The sequence below is a fragment of the Eubalaena glacialis genome, chromosome 11 (assembly GCF_028564815.1).
Source record: "Eubalaena glacialis isolate mEubGla1 chromosome 11, mEubGla1.1.hap2.+ XY, whole genome shotgun sequence".
Taxonomy (NCBI): Eukaryota; Metazoa; Chordata; class Mammalia; order Artiodactyla; family Balaenidae; genus Eubalaena; species Eubalaena glacialis.
Window position 1 is genome coordinate 16144101 of NC_083726.1, and position 16695 is coordinate 16160795.

Sequence of the window (16695 nt, forward strand, 5' to 3'; positions counted from 1 at the left end):
AGATTTTATCATGGATTTAATCTGCCAACTTGAAAACAGAAGCATAAGGAATACATACGAACGAATAAATGGATAACTGCAAGTCATCCATAAATCCAGGAGGACACTCAGATCTTGGCATTGTTTTGGGAGGGGGCTGGAGGGAGAATGTTTTTCCAGAAAGCTCTGGCTTTAAACATCAACTCCCCACTCAAAGCCTTTGAGGGACTGTTCATTACCTGTAGTGCTGAGGCCAGTGTACTCAGGGGATGGGTTGCTGACAGGGGAGGAGGGAGGTGGCACTTCCACGGACGTGGCAGATTTTGCTGGAGAAAACGATGGCACTGGTGAAGGGGTTGGTGGGGCAGCCTCCGTCAAGATAATCTCCTCTCGGACTTCTGCTATGGGTAGAGAAAGGGTGGGTGCTTAGAGCCAAAGGTCAAGGCAAGTTGTCTTTAAGGGACTTTTAAAAAGCAAATATTCTTTCTAATCTGTGTCATGTCACTCCTCTGCTTAAAACCTCTGATGGTTTCCCATCACCGTGGTGGCATGCAAGGGAATTCCCACGTACACACATGCCCACTCTCAAGAAGAAAAAGACATTATTGGTTTCCCACCATTTGACTTGTTCACCATAACTAAATTCTTCGGGATGCGGAGCTAAAGAAACACAGAGCACAGAAGTAAGGATACAAGTCAAACTGACAAGGAGGACGATTCCCAGTGAGATGCCGGCTTACCGGTGCTTCCTTCTCCCTTCATGGCTCGCATGAGCTCACTGGCGCGCTCCTGGGAGTGCAGGGATTCTAACAGGTAGAGCACATAGTCATCAAACATCAAGTGAATTAGGTGAAAAGACCCTGGTGAGAGAAGATCCAAACAGAAAGGTAAGTCATGTCGGCTCAGGTGTGCCCCTCAGCCTGGTCGATAACACGTCACACTGTGCTCTGACCCTCTGTCCTGGACCCTCATTCCCTCTCAGTTACGCATCACCTGGCGGTCAGAGGTTGCTCTCCTTTGTCATCTCCTCACCTAGCCTGGTGTTTAGCATAAGGTAAGTGTCATTAACACTGTGGCAAGTGAGTCTTTTCCTTGCTCGATTTATTAATAGGACATCATCAAAAATGGCACCTATTGAGCCATCTGTCAAAATGCGCCTGAGCTCTCACATTCGCACTGGCGTCATCCTCGTCTGGGAACCCCTCATTTTGTTCAGCATTGCTTGACATAGTGTCTTGCATTTTTCTCTCTTCCACAAGTTTATCTTATTTCCCCGACTGGACTTAAGGATATTCACGGCAGGGACTTTGCCTTCTAACTCACTGGTGTCTACCAATGTACACAACATAATTCCAGGAGCATAATTGACACTTTAAATTAGCAACAACTGAATTATTTCCTTAAATGTTTCTGAGACTTCCGTTTAGCACATGGTTGTTACAAAAGGTATTAAATTGAAAAGATTTGGTATCCTCAAGCAGTATTCTTCATTTTAAATTTAGATTAGATTACTTCATAAAAAGGGATGTGAACAAGCATTTTAAAAGATTTTTCCCATGTGCCAGTCTTTGTGCTCAAAGTATTCTCTAATTTAATATCTACCACCACCTTGTAAGGCAGGTGCCCTTACTCCTGTTTTGCAAAGTCAAGTACTTGTGCAAGATGACACAGTACATTACTTCAAAACCATCTTCTTTTTTTTTAATATTTATTTATTTATTTGGCTGTTCGGGGCCTTAGTTGCGGCCTGTGGGATCTTTGTTGTGGCATGCGGGATCTTTAGTTGTGGCAGGCAAACTCTTAGTCAAGGCATGTGGGATCTAGTTGCCTGACCAGGGATTGAACCTGGGCCCCCTGCATTGGGAGTGCAGTCTTAGCCACTGGACCACCAGGGAAGTCCCCCAAACCATCTTTTCTTGCACGTCATGCTGCCACCATGGACAGTGGAAGATCCACATATGCAAGGGGCCTTCATGTCTGCTGTCATGAAGATCTCATGGACGCCAGCGTCAGGCCAAGCCTTCATCTCTAGTCCCATGTTTCCACCTCTCAAAGGGACATCTGCACCTGGACATCCTGCTGTACCATGAAGTGTCCAAAACATCGCACCGACTATTTACAAGCTGCCCTCCTCTTCCTATTTCCCTCGAGTTTGCTTTTTTTAGAAGCCTTATGAGACTCTGGCATTATTTATTATCTTGTGATCCTAGCATCATCATCAACGCCACTATTATTGTCATCATCATCACTGTCATCGCACCTCCCATTTATTGAATGCTTACTATGTGCCAAGAACTCTGCTAAGCACTTAACACAGGTCTCATCCTTGCACCAAACTGTGAGATAGGTGGTATTATCCTCTTACACACAAGGAAATGAGTCTCTCCATCGGAATTAAGTAGGGATTGTCCTCAGTTTGCTCTGGCTCCAAAAATCTGTTCCCATTTCCCCTACAGATCATCTGGTCCAGTCTCCTCACAGCACAGATGGGGAAAATACAGGACATGGTCCCCAGAAGGGCCATTTGAGTTGGGCTCTATGCCTTTTCAGGTCTCAGAAATAAGGTGATGAGGGCCAGTTGGGGGCTTTTGGATGACTCCTCTTTGGTGGAATTTATTAATTTTCTCCTTTTTAGTTGCACCTGGCATCTTTGTACACACGCGCGCACACACGCACACACACACACTTCATTTCAGACAGATTGATTCTTTTGCTCCAGAAATGTTACAGAAGAAAATCCCTGGCTTAACTCTGAGGCCACTGGATGCCCTGCAGGTCATGCACATCTACACCAATACCCCCTCTCTCCGGAGCCTGCCGCCACCTATGATCCTTGTGCCCACAGAGCTCCATGCCCACGTCCCCTGTCCTGCACTTTCTTGACATTTTTCCTCCATCTCCAGGGTGCTGTGTCTGTTTTTTGACCCCACTTGGAATTCAGCAAGGTTCAGGGTTTTTTTGAGTCATTGTGAAATGCAGACTTCCAAGACTAAACTTTCCATCTCCTTCCCCAAAATGAGTCCTGTGAACCGCTGAGGAGGTACAGCACTGTGGGTAACTGCCTGGGGCTGGATCAAACTGCCCGGGTTGAGCTCCAGCTCTGCCACTTAGTAACTGGGACCTTGGATGAGCTGCTCCTCGAAAATGTTAAAAATAAAACCAGCTATTTACTGAGCCCTTGCTCTGCGGCCGCCACGGGGTTAACTGCTGCAGATTTATTATTGCATTTCATCCTCATCACAACCATCTGAGATGAGCGATACCCTCCCTCTGCAAAGGAGGAAACAGAGACTTAGAGGAGGAAAGTAACTGTCCAATGTCACACAATTATTAAGTGGCAGACATGGGATTTGAATCCAAGACTGTCTGATTCTGAAGTTGTTCTTCAATCGTGCAATACGGCTCTCTAAAAGGGAAACAGTCAAACCTATTTTACAGAAGTACCATAATGAGGAAAAGTATATACTAGATGCTTAATAAATAGTAACTAAGGTCCCTTTTGCTATTAATGTTCTAACACCCTGTGATGTGACTGCTTTGTTCATAGAGTCAAAGAAGTCAAAAGATAGCATCAAATTCCTAAAAGGAAAAGGTCTCCAAAATGAAGAAGTATTTGCTGAGATGTGGCTCTAAGTCAATAAGGATAGAAAGAAAGACACTATGAAACCGAATTAGAATGGAAAACCCTAGATAATAAAAATGGGTTTAGTAGTTTTAGCACAGACAGGCACCTTGGATCATCTATACAGCACTCCTGTCTAATAGATAAAGAAACAAGATCTGAGGTGAAGACACTTGCCTAAGACCACACCATTAGAAAACATCAGAGCTGGGTTTGGAGGCCAGTACTCCAGGGGAAGTGTTGATTTGGGGTTTCAAGCTCTCTTCCTAATGACTCTGATCAGTTACCCAATTGGTCTGATAATTTTCAATCATCTTTCAAACAAGGAGAGTTTGTAGAGCTACTGCTGCTTGCTTATTACTATTGTGCAAAGTGCTCTGAGTACAAAGGAAACTTAAAGCTCAGTCACTGACTCCACAAAAGCTACAGTGTCCTTAGCAAAAATCAATCCTTAAGATTATTAGGTAACAAAACAGTTCAGTGCCAGGGTACACAAAGACTGATGAGAGGGAGAGGGAGAGGGAGAGGAGAAGGAGGCAGGGGAGGGAGAGAGGGAGAGGAAAAGAGAAACATCAAAGACAGCCAGGAGAGAGGCAATTATAGCTAACATTCCTGCTTTATTTCTTCCCTTAGCACTTAACACCATCTGCTATACTATATACTGAACTTATTTATCTTTTTTATCACGTGCCTCCCTACACTAGATTGTAAGCTCCATAAATGCAGGGATTTTTATCTGTTTTTTTTTTCCCCACTGTTCTATACCCGGTGTCTAGAACAGTGCCAGGCACAGTAGAGGCTCAATGGTTATTTGTTGGATGAATGAATCAAAGGAGCAAGCACTGACCACTCACCATATGCTCTGTGCTAAGCCCTTTTAATTTTCCAACAACACTATGAAGGGTTTTTTAAAATTTTATTTATTTATATTTTGGCTGCATTGGGTTTTTGTTGCTGCACGCGGGCTTTCTCTAGTTGGGGCGACCGGGGGCTACTCTTCGTTGCGGTGCGCAGGCTTCTCATTGCGGTGGCTTCTCTTGTTGTGGAGCACGGGCTCTAGGCGCGTGGGCTTCAGTAGTGGTGGCACACAGGCTCAGTAGTTGTGGCTCGTGGGCTCCAGAGCGCAGGCTCAGTAGTTGTGGCTTGCGGGCTTAGTTGCTCCGCAGCATGTGGGATCTTCCTGAACCAGGGCTCGAACCCATGTCCCCTGCATTGGCAGGCAGATTCTTAACCACTGCGCCACCAGGGAAGTCCCAAGGAGGTATTATTATCTTCAGTTAACACATGGGGGAAATGAAGCCTCAGAGGATTTTAAACCACTTGCCTAAAGTTACAGAGCTATTGAGCATCAGAGCCTGTCATGGAAAAAGGTACTAGGATAGAGACAAAAGGAGATTGTTGTTGTTATATGGTAACATAGTTAATGGCATCTTATAGAATCAAAGCATTTCTTTTTTCTTATGAAAAATTTCAAACATATGGAAAAGTATAAAGAATTTTAAGGGAATTCCCTGGTGGTCAGGGGTTAGGACTCTGTGCTTCCAATGCAGGGGGCAGGGGTTTGATCCCTGGTTGGGGAACTAAGATCCCGCGTGCTGCACAGCATGGCCAAAAAGAAAAATGAATTTTAAAATAAACACCAGTGTACTCAACACCAAGCTTTATAATATTTTAACATTTTACCATATTTGAATCATATTTTTAAATTGAAGATAAAAATGAACCCCCTGTGTTCCCTTCCTTAATCCTACTTCTCTGCTTCCTGTGTTCATGCCCTGATGTAATCACTGCCTCGAATCTGGTATTTATTGTTTACATGCATTTCTATACCTGTTACTACATATATTTATATATCCATAAAAACACATGATATTGTTTTTTATTTTCAAACTTGATAGAAATGGTACCGTACTTTACAGAGTATTCTACAACCTGCACTTGATACTTTGGGTGTTTTTAGATCTATCCACACTGACACATGTAGGTCTTGTTTAATGGCCATTGTGTGACTATACCACGATTTATTTGTCCATTCTCCTGTCAATGGAATTTAGGTTATTTACATTTTTCACTATTGGAAACTGGCTCTAATGAATTTTTTTTGTACCTGTTGCCTAGGTACAAAAAATACCGGGGTCTAGGACCAGAGGTGGAATCACTGGGTCCAAGAGCACCTGCATCTTAAGTCTTAACGAGATAGTGCCAAATTGCTCACCAAAATCTTCTACATCCTTACTGGTAGTGTAGGAAATACAGTATTTGCCATCTGAAGGGTATGAAATGTTATTGTCTTTATAAGTTGCAGTACCCTAATTACTAGAAAGGTCCACCTCTTTTCATATGATATTGCCCATTTGAATATCCTCTTCTGTGAACTGTCTATTCATATTCTTTGCCCATTTTTCTACTGGGGTATTTGTCTTTTAAAAATGTATTTAGAGGGATTTATCATATATTCTGGATATTAATACTTTGTTCGTTATATGCATTGCAAAATATCTTCCCCCTTTCTGTGGCTTTTTGTTTTTTTGGCCACGCCATGCGACTTGTGGGATCTTAGTTCCCTGACCAGGAATCGAACCCAGGCCCTCGGCAGTGAAAGTGTGGAGTCCTAACCACTGGACGTCCAGGGAATTTCCTCTGTGGCTTTTATCTTTTAATTTCGTCTATGTTGTGCTTATTAAACAGAAGTTTAAAATCTGAGTGCAGTCAACTTTGCCAATATTTTCCTTATGATTTATCCTTTTTGGTACTTTTTTAAAGAAATAATTTCCTATTCCAAAGTCATAAACTTATCATCCATATTTTCTTCTAAAAGGTTTTAAGTTTTTTTTTTTTTTTTTCATTTAGATGTTTCTTTTCAGAAGGGGAAAATTGTTTCTAGGGAAGGGGTCTAATTTTATTTTATTTATCCTAAAATGCGTGTCCCAGAACCTTTGTCCACCGATTTTTAATGCCATATCTCTGTCACACAGATCATCTGTACAATCCTCTTGTTGAGACAGAAAGGCAAGAATTTGATGAGGTAAAGACAAGTTTCATGTCAGTCTGTCTTGGGCATCTCTGCTGTTTCACTACTCTTTGCCTAGCACTGTTAGATGACCACATCATCTTACTCCTTAACAAACCTGAATATCAGGTAAGCAAGTCCCTATACCTGTTCTTCATTACTTTCAAAATGCCTTTACTATTCTCAGCCTTTTGCTTTTCTATATGAATTTTAACATCAGATTTTCAAAATCAAAGGAAGAAAAAGTTAATAACCAGATGGAAATTCCAATTGATTTATATATTTGAAGGGCATATCCTTTTCCAGATATGAACAGGGTATATTTCAGTAATATTTTTAAATTTTTTTCCTTGAAGGTCTTAAAATAATTTTTGTTAGAATTTTTTTATGGGCACATTTCTGTTGCTATTGTGAATGGGATATATAGATATAGATACATAGATACATAGATATTTTCTAGTTAATGGTAAGAATGTCAATGATTTTTAAAAAACTGAATTCAGTAACCTGCCTGAATTCTTATTTGTCCTATTAGTTTGTAGATTCTTTTTTTCTTGTCAGCCATCATGACATGTCTATAAATAAAGACAATTTTGTGTTTTCCTTTCCAGTTCTTATATTTCATTTCCTTTTCTTATTGCATTGGCTAGGACCTCCAGTACGTGTCTATCAGAAACAGCATTAGAAGGCATTTGTGTCTTATTCATGACGGGAATGGGAAAACTTCTAAAGTTTCACCATTTAGTATATTGTTTTCTGCAGATTTTTGAATGCTCTTTAACATATTAAATAAATTCCCTTCTATTCCTAGTTTGCCAAGAGTTTTTAAAAATTATACTTGAAAGCTGAACTGTATCAAATACATTTTCTCCTTTGTATCTATAGAGATGATCATATGATTTTTCTCTTTTGTTAATGCAGTATGTTAATTAGTAACTTTCTGACTTTGAATCATACTTGAATTCTTGGCATAGGCCTCATTAACCATGATTTAAAAAAAATTTGCCCTGGATTTGATCTGCTAGTATTTTATTTAGAATGTTTTCATCTGTATTTATGTGTGGTTGAGTCATAATTTTCTTTTCCTCTACAGCTCTTCCAAGATTTTGCAACTGAGATTATATTAGCTTCATAAAATTAATTGTACAGCTTTCCTTCTTTTGTTTTCGTGTTCATTTTCATAAACTAAGGATTTTATGCTTCTTAAAAGTTTAGTAAACGTTGCAATTTATGCCTGATGTTTTTTGAGGGAAGAGACCTTTTCATTTACTGTGGTTATTATTTGATCTTATTTCTAGCATCCTGTTTCATATTTTGAGTTTACGATCCTTTTTCTAAGCTTCTTTTATCTTCTCAATTCTTGCCATTTAAGTTTTCACATTTTTCCATTTTTCTTTGGTAACTTATGATTCTATTCTTTCAGTGATGATCATATATCTAAACATCCATTAAATCCAAACTATAAATTTTTTTCAACAAAGTCTACATTTATTTAGTATTTCAAGACAAAGACCTTAGCATGCATTAACTATTCCTTAAAGATTCTCTCCCCACTACCCTGTGTTTTATTGTTCCCTGGAATTTGGTTTTACCTTTTTGAAACACACACAAATTAGTTTTTAAATTACAACCTAAAGTTAATTAAATTTGCTTATATATTTTAAAATTTCTCTCATCTTAAAACAGGGCTCCCAAATTCTTTGACACTCCTTCCTGGGAAAATTGTGGGGGGGTGTCTATGCACTTCCTTCAATCTTGGTAGGTTTGTGACTGCTTTGATCAACAGAGTAAGGGGGAATGAAACTTTCACTTCTGAGATTGGGTCATAAAGGCAATGCAGCTCCCCCCTTGGCACACTCACTCATGGGGCCTAAGCTTCCATGTGAGAGGTTCAACTGGTCAGGGGCCACTGTGTTGTGAGGAAATCAAGCCACATGGAGAGGCCACTTGAACACACTCCAATCGGCAGTCCTAGTGTTCAAGTCATCCCAGCTCAGGCACAAGACACGTGAGGGAAGAAGCTTCCAGAGGATACCAGCCTCCAGCCATCGATGAGCTCCAGCTTTTGAGTCTTCCCCTCTGAGGTCCCAGACATCATAGAACAGAGACAAGCCATCCCCGCTGGACCCTGTCCAAATTCCTGACCCGTAGAATCTGTAAGCATAATACTGTTTTAAACCACTACACTTTTGTTAAACAACAACAATAACTAGAATATTGTTGTTTCTTGTATCCCAGACTTTAGCTATGGTTTTATTTTTCTTCTTATTGAAATCCATCCTTTAATTTTTTTTTAAGTGAAGTTCTATGGGTGCCATACAGTTCTCTTAGTTTTTGTATAACTGAATATGTCTTTGCTTTGCCCTCACTCTTGAATAATGGTTGACAGTTCTTTGTTCTCAGCACTTAAAAGATATTATTCCATTGTCTTCTGGCATCTCTTATTACTCATGATAGTCTAATTATTGTTCTTTTCTCTCATAGCTTAAAAAATTTTTACTCTATCAATATGGTTTTAGAAAAACCACCTATGAGGGGTAAACAAATTTGTCTAGCCTTTTTGTGCCATGCATCTGAGCCCAGGATATTTGTCTTAATTGTGGTAATTGAAAAAGCATGGGTTTTGTGGTCATGCAGATCTGATTTTGAAACAGAGCTCTGCCACTTGCCATATTGATTTTGGGCAAGAAAATCCTCCAACTCAGTAAAAAGGTACCTATTATTATCTGCCTTGCAGAGTTGATGTGAGAATTAAATGGTTCTATGTGCTTCCTACACATTTGTTATAAAGAGTAGCATTATCCTGCCTTTGCTTCATGTTCTATCACGGCTTCCTTGTCTGTTATATTGAGGGCAGTAATAGTGGACCTCATAAGTTGTTGTGAGAATTAAATGAGAAAGTGCCTAATGTTATGTCTAGTGTACACTAGGCCCTGAATAAATGTTACTTTGCTTTTCTTATTACTATTCAGCTGAAGAAAGTTAGAAGAGGCCTTGGCAGTGTGGCTCTAGCATGGGATAGATCCCTGGGGGAGCTCAGCTCAGTCTGCTGTGCATCCTGGGCAAGCCCCCTCTCCCCTCTGGGTCTCTGCTTCTTCTCCCGAATATGGGGAAAGCAATTCCTGCCTCCTGGTGCTTGGAGGAGGTCTGAGAGACATTTTGAATGTCAAGATTCTGCAATTTAGCAGGTTCTGGGTAAGAGAGCCAGGCCAGGACATCTAAACATTGACAAGCAGTCTGGAGGCTCTGTCCATCATGGCCACTTGGCCTGGGAGTTGCTCCCATGTGGCCTCCCCGGCCCTGCCCGAGTGGGTGAGCTTTGATGCTAGACCAGAAAACAAGTGTGTAAAAAGGTGAAAACCTGGGAAATGATATGTAGCCCTGCCCCCTTAGCCGTCAAACCCAAGGCAGCCTTTCACAGCATTTCATGCTGAAGCACTTCCAGGAACTATTGCTACCTTCCGGATGTTCCTAACAGTGAAACAGGGGCATGTGGTAAAAACCCATAGTGAAAGGTAAAAGCACCTGCACTGACTTGGGATCCAGGTATCCTACGAACTAAAATCAGAGCAGTCAACTGAAAATATGTTGTTGTTGCTTTTTTTAAATAGAACCTCTAATTTCCTCAGCCCCATTAGAATGAAAAGTTCATTGCCTGCTACCCTACCTTTGCTGACTAATTTTGCTAGAAAGTGCTGCTTGCAGCAAAGAAAGAAAGTCTGGCTACTTTAGTTCATCATATAGGCTCTTTCAGTGAAAAGGAATTAGGGAGAAAAGAGTGAAAAGGAATTAAGGAGAAGAAAGGAGTCAACTACCTTTGAAAGAGGCTGTTCTGGGAAGAGGTGATAGAGTCCCCCACGGGATCACTGTGATATTCCACACAATCATTGTGACGGTCAGCCTGCTACTCGGACATACAAACCCCGCACCATTCACAGCTACCAGGATCGTGTGGAAGTTATAAGATATATAGAGCTGGCCCCTGTGGTTGGGGGAGGGGCCAGGGAACAGAGGGCTCTTTTTCCTAATTAGCTGTTTTTATACAGGGAACACATGACCCAAACACAACCACCAACTGTGTCTTTGACATATACAGGCAGAACGGGGGAGCTGGGCTTTTGTCTGCCGCAAATTCTTTCAACTTGCCTGTCACCCCAAGCTGTAAAACTCAACAATGAGTCGGATGAGCAGGACCATTTCAGATAGTTTGCTAAATGGACTTGGAGACAGGTATTATTTCCATCTGTTCAGGTTTGAAAAATACTGTAAAAGTGAAATTGCGTTAATATCTTTTTCCTTTCCTTTTCTAAAAGATTTGTGACCATTTTTGCCATTTGCCTGAGTTTCCAGTGTATCCTAGAATGTGTGTGGTTCAAAAAGAAACACATTTTAAGGAATAATATTTCTTAGTAATAAATTCAACCTATTCTAATTGCTCTACTGTCCATAACAGTGACTGTTAACTTAGTACATACAAATGGATTTCAAAGACTATTACAACATAGACTACTTTCCCTGTCTGATGAAGGGTGTTTGATAATACACAGTCAGTATAAGAATCAGCAAATTGAAGAATAAGATTTAAAACAAGGAAAGGGTGCTTGCTTTGTGGATGTATATACACTTATTTGTGTGGTATCGTTCTTCTTTGATTCTGAAGCAATGAAAAAAATCTCGAATATTTTTCACCCATCAGCTTAACTGAAAGCAGTTATGCACAAATGATTTTCCCAGAGCCAGAGGTAACATGTGCTAACACTAACTAAGCTGAACTGGAAGTCATCAAAATGCCATGCCTGATGGCACTGCCCAGGTAGCAGTCACCAGAGCACTTCCATATACAGCTCAAAGAGAATTTCCATCTGTAGCCATGGTGCAGGCAGGTTCAGAGAACTTCCAATGCTGAGATTAAAGAAATCCACAACAAAACGCTTCTCCAATTGGGTAAACACAGTCTTTCATGGACAGAGCTGTTTAGAAAAAATAGTGCCTTCTTTGTTTCACCACATATTCACTGCATTGTATAGCACAACTGGGAAATAGTGACAAGACCATAAAAAGCTAGATGGAAAAGTGTCAAATTAAACCCAGAGCAAAACCCAGAGCTGATTGGCTTAATTGGAGATAATGAGAAGCAAAACCACATCTCTACTTGCAAAGTAAAACAGAGAACTGAAGCAATTACCCAGAAAATTCACCAACAGCCCTTTGCCGAAATGCCTAGAAAGCTGAGGCCAAAGTGTTTTGAGATTTCAAATGTCTGGATAATGCCTTAAAGTTCCACCTCACTTTGCTAATGATGACCTGACTCAATGCGTATGCCATTCTTTCCAATGAAAAATGGCATTCACCCCAAGTCGGTGATTAGGTTCCTGCCCGCAGAGACTACTATAAGCACCTCCGGTCAGAGATTTCAAGTCCCGTTACACTGGAAAACAGGAGACAAGGACTTGGGGTAGGGATGTCTCCTGGAGGTGATGAAAACCCAAGGGGTCAGTAAAACAAAAGGGAAAATGAATCCAAAAGTCCTTTACTAGGGATCAGACTGGGGCACGTTATCAAAGAAAACTTTACCCACCACTGGCCTGTCAATCAAGCCATTTGCAAATGTTTGAACTCAGAGGCTTCTTCATGTGCTCAGTCTTGGCAAATCCACACTATGAAATTTGGCAAAATAGACCGGTGGAAGCAGCCATGACTGGGGACTTCCAGAAAAAGGGGAGCACAGCCACTGCTATTTACTCCTCTTTAAACTCAAATAATGTTATCTGTGTGCAAGCCTCTCATTTTCAGATATGTATACTTCTCCTTTAGCATGCAATGCCATCTTTCTCCCTGAAAGTCCTAACAATATCGTGTCCCCCCAGAACAGAGAATGTTTCCGGGTGATGTCCTTGTGGTCTCAGAGACAGCAAGACCATGCCTGACTCCGGAGAGATGGCCTTGGTACATGGAGCCCAGAGAAGAAGTGTCTGGATGTGGGGAGAGCTGGGGTGGCCTTACCGAAGCTGGGGGCACTGTGCAAGGTCATGTCCCGGATCACCCTTGTGCCAAAACAGGACCACATCAAGAGGAACTGCTGGGCCACCTTCTTCAGGGACCCTTGCCTCTTGGCAGCCACCTACAAGAGAGTGAACGGCTTTATGAGTGGTTGATTTGACCTTCACTTATTACTGTCTCTTATTAAAATGACAGGAAGGCTTCGGGTCTCTAAGTTCAATGTTATAGACTTTTTATTTTTAACAGCAAAAATACACTTTAAGAAATGAAATCTTATGTCGAGACAACACGTACAACCGCTAAGAGAGATGCTGACCTGGTTGAACCAGGGGAGGGAGACTCAGAGTCCTGCCCCGTGACGCACCCCTCCCCGCCTCCTGAGGGGGGCCCAGGCCTCTCCTTGTATCCCTAGGGCTCCAAGGCTGCCGAGGAAACACGCAGCTAGCTCATTGTGGGGCTCTGTATTACCCAAGCGCCATCAAGGCGAGTGATGGGCTGCCATACCCGGGCCTGCACCTTCCGCTTCAGCTGACCAACCTTCACAACACACCGGTCCACCATGGTGTCCAGCCACTCGATGTAGGACTCGATGGGAGACTGCTCCTCCAGGAGATGGTCGAACTCCTGATACACTGTCAAACAGAGGAGACCCCACACACCATGCAGTTGTGTTTAAACACACACAGGTGTTCAGAGAGCAAAGGAATACAACTGAATAAAATAAAAAACTCCGAAGTCTTAGCAGGGCATTCAAGGATTTAGAGAATACACCCTAACTTACCTTTCCAGGCTCATCTTCCATGCCTGTGAACACTTTAAGCCCTGGCCACCCCGGGTTACTTGCCATGCCTGCTTTTCTCAGGCAGTTCCCTCTGCGTAGACTGTTTAGTCTGTCATGAAACAGCTGAAATGATCCTCCGATGAAATGCTATTTACCCTCCCATGCCCCTTGCCGGCAGACTGATCACTCTCCCTCTGTATTTTCACAGCACTTTACTATTTGCATTCTACCTTCACTGTATCACTAAGAACACTGTTATAGTTAGGGGTGTGCATGGGTGTGTCCCTCTGCCACTTCTTTGCCTGATAGCTTTATTAGCTGGCACATTACCCGTGATATAGCTCTTATCCAGTATGCACTTGCTTGCATGAAAGGGGAGATGCGCTGCTGCCCTCTTGCTCTCTGCCCCGTGGTAAGGCACATTTGACCATTCAAATATTTCTGAACCACAACCATATTGGACAAGCAGCCTAACCAGCCTCTCAGTGCTTGACACGTAGTAGATGCTTAATAAACATTTGTGTAAAGGAAACAATCACTGTGCCCTCAAGTTTCCATACTGGTCAAAGGAGGATCATCATATCACTTTACAGCCTGTCTTCAGGTACAAGTCAAATAATTGAATATAGAAGGGCTCTGTAATCAGTGAAGCACTGCAGAAAGTAGAAACATTGCTGTGGTGATCTCCAATCCGAAACATCTCTTCTTATTACATTTCTTTGTGTTTTTGTATGTGAAGCTCAATAAATCAAACCACAATTCAGGATTCGCATGTTCCTACAGTTTTGATTTGTCTGAGCAGCTTTTGTTGTCCCATTTTCCAGGACTGGCCAATCTGCTCTATTTTACTTAATTGATAACTGCTGCAAGAGGTCAGCTTCCAGGACCCAAAGTCATATACTTTAGAATGAGAAAGGACTTTAAAAAACCCATTTTGTTGATCTGTCTCATTTTATAGATGAGGAAGCTACGTCTTAGAGATCAGATGACCCCCTCAGAGTCAGAGGGTGAGGTGGTGGCAGAGCAGGAACTGGAACCCAGTCTCTGACTTTCTCTCTGGTGTTCCTTCACTCTTCACGGCACTGTCTGTGCGTCTGAGCCACTGTGCTTCAATCCGTGATGATAATGATCGAGATGGCAATCAAAGTGCTAACTGCCAACATTTACTGAGTGCTTGCCGCATGCCAGGCACTCTCCTAAAATGTTTTCTACGGACATACCCTGACCTTAGACTACCCCTAGAATGTGAATGTCATGAGGCCAGGACCTAGAACAGTGCCTGGTACATAGTAGTTGCTCAAATGTTTGTTGAAAGGATGAACGGCCCACGGAGGTAGGTACTATTATTACCCACCCCACCCCCCCAGCCTTTTGACAAATGAGGCAAAAGAGGCACACAGAGATGAGTGACTTTCACAGCTGGTTAATGGCAGAGGCAAGTTTCAAACACAGCCTGACTCAAGTGCTTGCCTCCCAACCTCTTCTCTACACTAGCTCTACACTGTGTACCATGTATGTGGCACACATTGTCCCATTTAATCCTTTTGCATTATCCCCATTTTACAGATTTGGAAGCCAAGGTCACAGCGCACCAGAGCCAGAGTTTGAATCAAGGTCTGTCGGGCATCCCAACCGCATGCTCTTACCACAGCACCACTTAAGACTCATTCTAATCATCATGCTCAAGTCCCAATGTGTACTTTTTAATTTAAGGTAAGCCAGGCATCCCCAGCCAGCATCTACATCATGGATGTGATGGTAACCCCCTAAAGCAAGAATCTGCAGACTTGTCAATTGGTTGTAAGGAAAGGAGGGTGCAGAACACAGTTGCCCCTAGTCCTATTCAAACTGACCTTTGGTCCAGCTCATTGTGTTCAGGGACTTACTTCCCAGCTGTATGGAAGGAGCAAGGATGACACCCGTGTGCCAGGCCATCTGCCTTCAGGCTTCCTCAATCCCCCTCATCCTGGCACTGCATCACATAGTATGTCCTCTTTGGTAAAACGCAACCATTTGGAAATTACTTGTTCAACTTCTGATTTGCCATTAGCTCTAAGCTCCACGTGGGAAGGGCAGTGTCCATCTTATTCACTGCTCTTTGCTCAGCATCTAACACAGTGCTAGACCCAGGACAGGCATTCACTAAGTACCAGGTGGGTTGCACTGAACCTCATTATGACTCCCTTCCTCTAGAAGAATACAATCACCGATTTAAAGGACAACATTCTGCCCCCAGCCTAAGAAAGCTAGAAGAGAAAGCCCCAAAAGATTCTTTCTTGGAGAAGCAGCAGTGACCTTCGTGCTGCTCCAGCAAAGGCTCAGAGCCTGGTCCCTAAAACAAGCAATGGTGATTGTATTTTTCCTTATGAGTCTGGGTCACATTTTCTTCCCCCCATGAAAGGTGCTGAGGGGAGAAGAGAGCTGAGTCTAATGCTGCTAGGAGTGGTTAGCAGAACCAGGAAGTTGGATCATTCTGGGCTTCCACCCATCTATTTGGTCCTCCACAAACATTGCTGGCCCCCGCCTCTACCCCTGGCCCTGTGTGAGGCCCTGGGGACATGGCCATCAGGAGTATAGCTAGCACTGTTAGGGTGCTCTTAGCCATGCTTTCCATTGCCTTCCAGAAGGAAAAACAGAACAGGAAGCATGATTGTAAGCACTTGGAAAGATCCTGGAACCTCTAAAGCTTGCCCACATCTCGTTATTTTTGTCTCCTCTGGCATGCACTAGTGCGTGGCGGTGACACCAAAACTAGACCTGGGTTCCAGGTCTAGCTCTGCTACCTTGGGAAAGGTTCACCACCTCTCTGGGGCTCAGTTTTCTCATCTGTAATATGGGGGTGATAAGTGAATCTTCCCCAAAGGGTTGATGTGGAGATTGAGATCATGACACAGGACCTGGCATAAACTAGGCACTCTATCAGCTGAATTATTATTTGTGACAATCTCTAAAATTCTTAACAGGGGGGAAGCAGGCCGGAGGCTGTTGCACAGGAAGAAATAAGAGCCTGAGAGGAGCTCTGGGGTCACCAGGAAAGAAGAAGCCCCAGGGAAGGTCCACGTGCCCCCATGCTTCAGCTGCTCCATTTGTTTTTGAAAAGAGGTCTCTAATAGGAACATCTTAGAGAACTCTGTTTATAAACATGACATGCTTAGGCTGGATGAAGAAAGTTTTCCTTCAGGGCAACAGTGTTGAGGGGGTGTAGTGGAAACCTAAGGGGCTTGGGGCTCTCAGAAGAGTAGGCCCCTCTTCTCGGGGTTGGGGGGGACAGCCACTCTGCAGCTTCCTGAATGTCACTATTAG

The 16695-nt window shown here is 42.7% G+C and overlaps 1 protein-coding gene across 2 annotated transcripts in view; it reads right to left on the minus strand.

The window, feature by feature from the left end:
* RFX4 (regulatory factor X4) overlaps nt 1-16695 on the minus strand; it is a 162700-nt gene that overhangs the window by 20924 nt on the left and 125081 nt on the right. For both annotated transcript variants that reach the window (XM_061204694.1, XM_061204695.1), the window contains 4 exons: nt 13149-13243; nt 12615-12732; nt 720-839; nt 219-380 (listed from right to left, as the gene is read on the minus strand). In XM_061204694.1, the coding sequence (XP_061060677.1) occupies nt 219-380; nt 720-839; nt 12615-12732; nt 13149-13243 (495 nt within the window). The remainder of the gene's footprint in view (nt 1-218; nt 381-719; nt 840-12614; nt 12733-13148; nt 13244-16695) is intronic.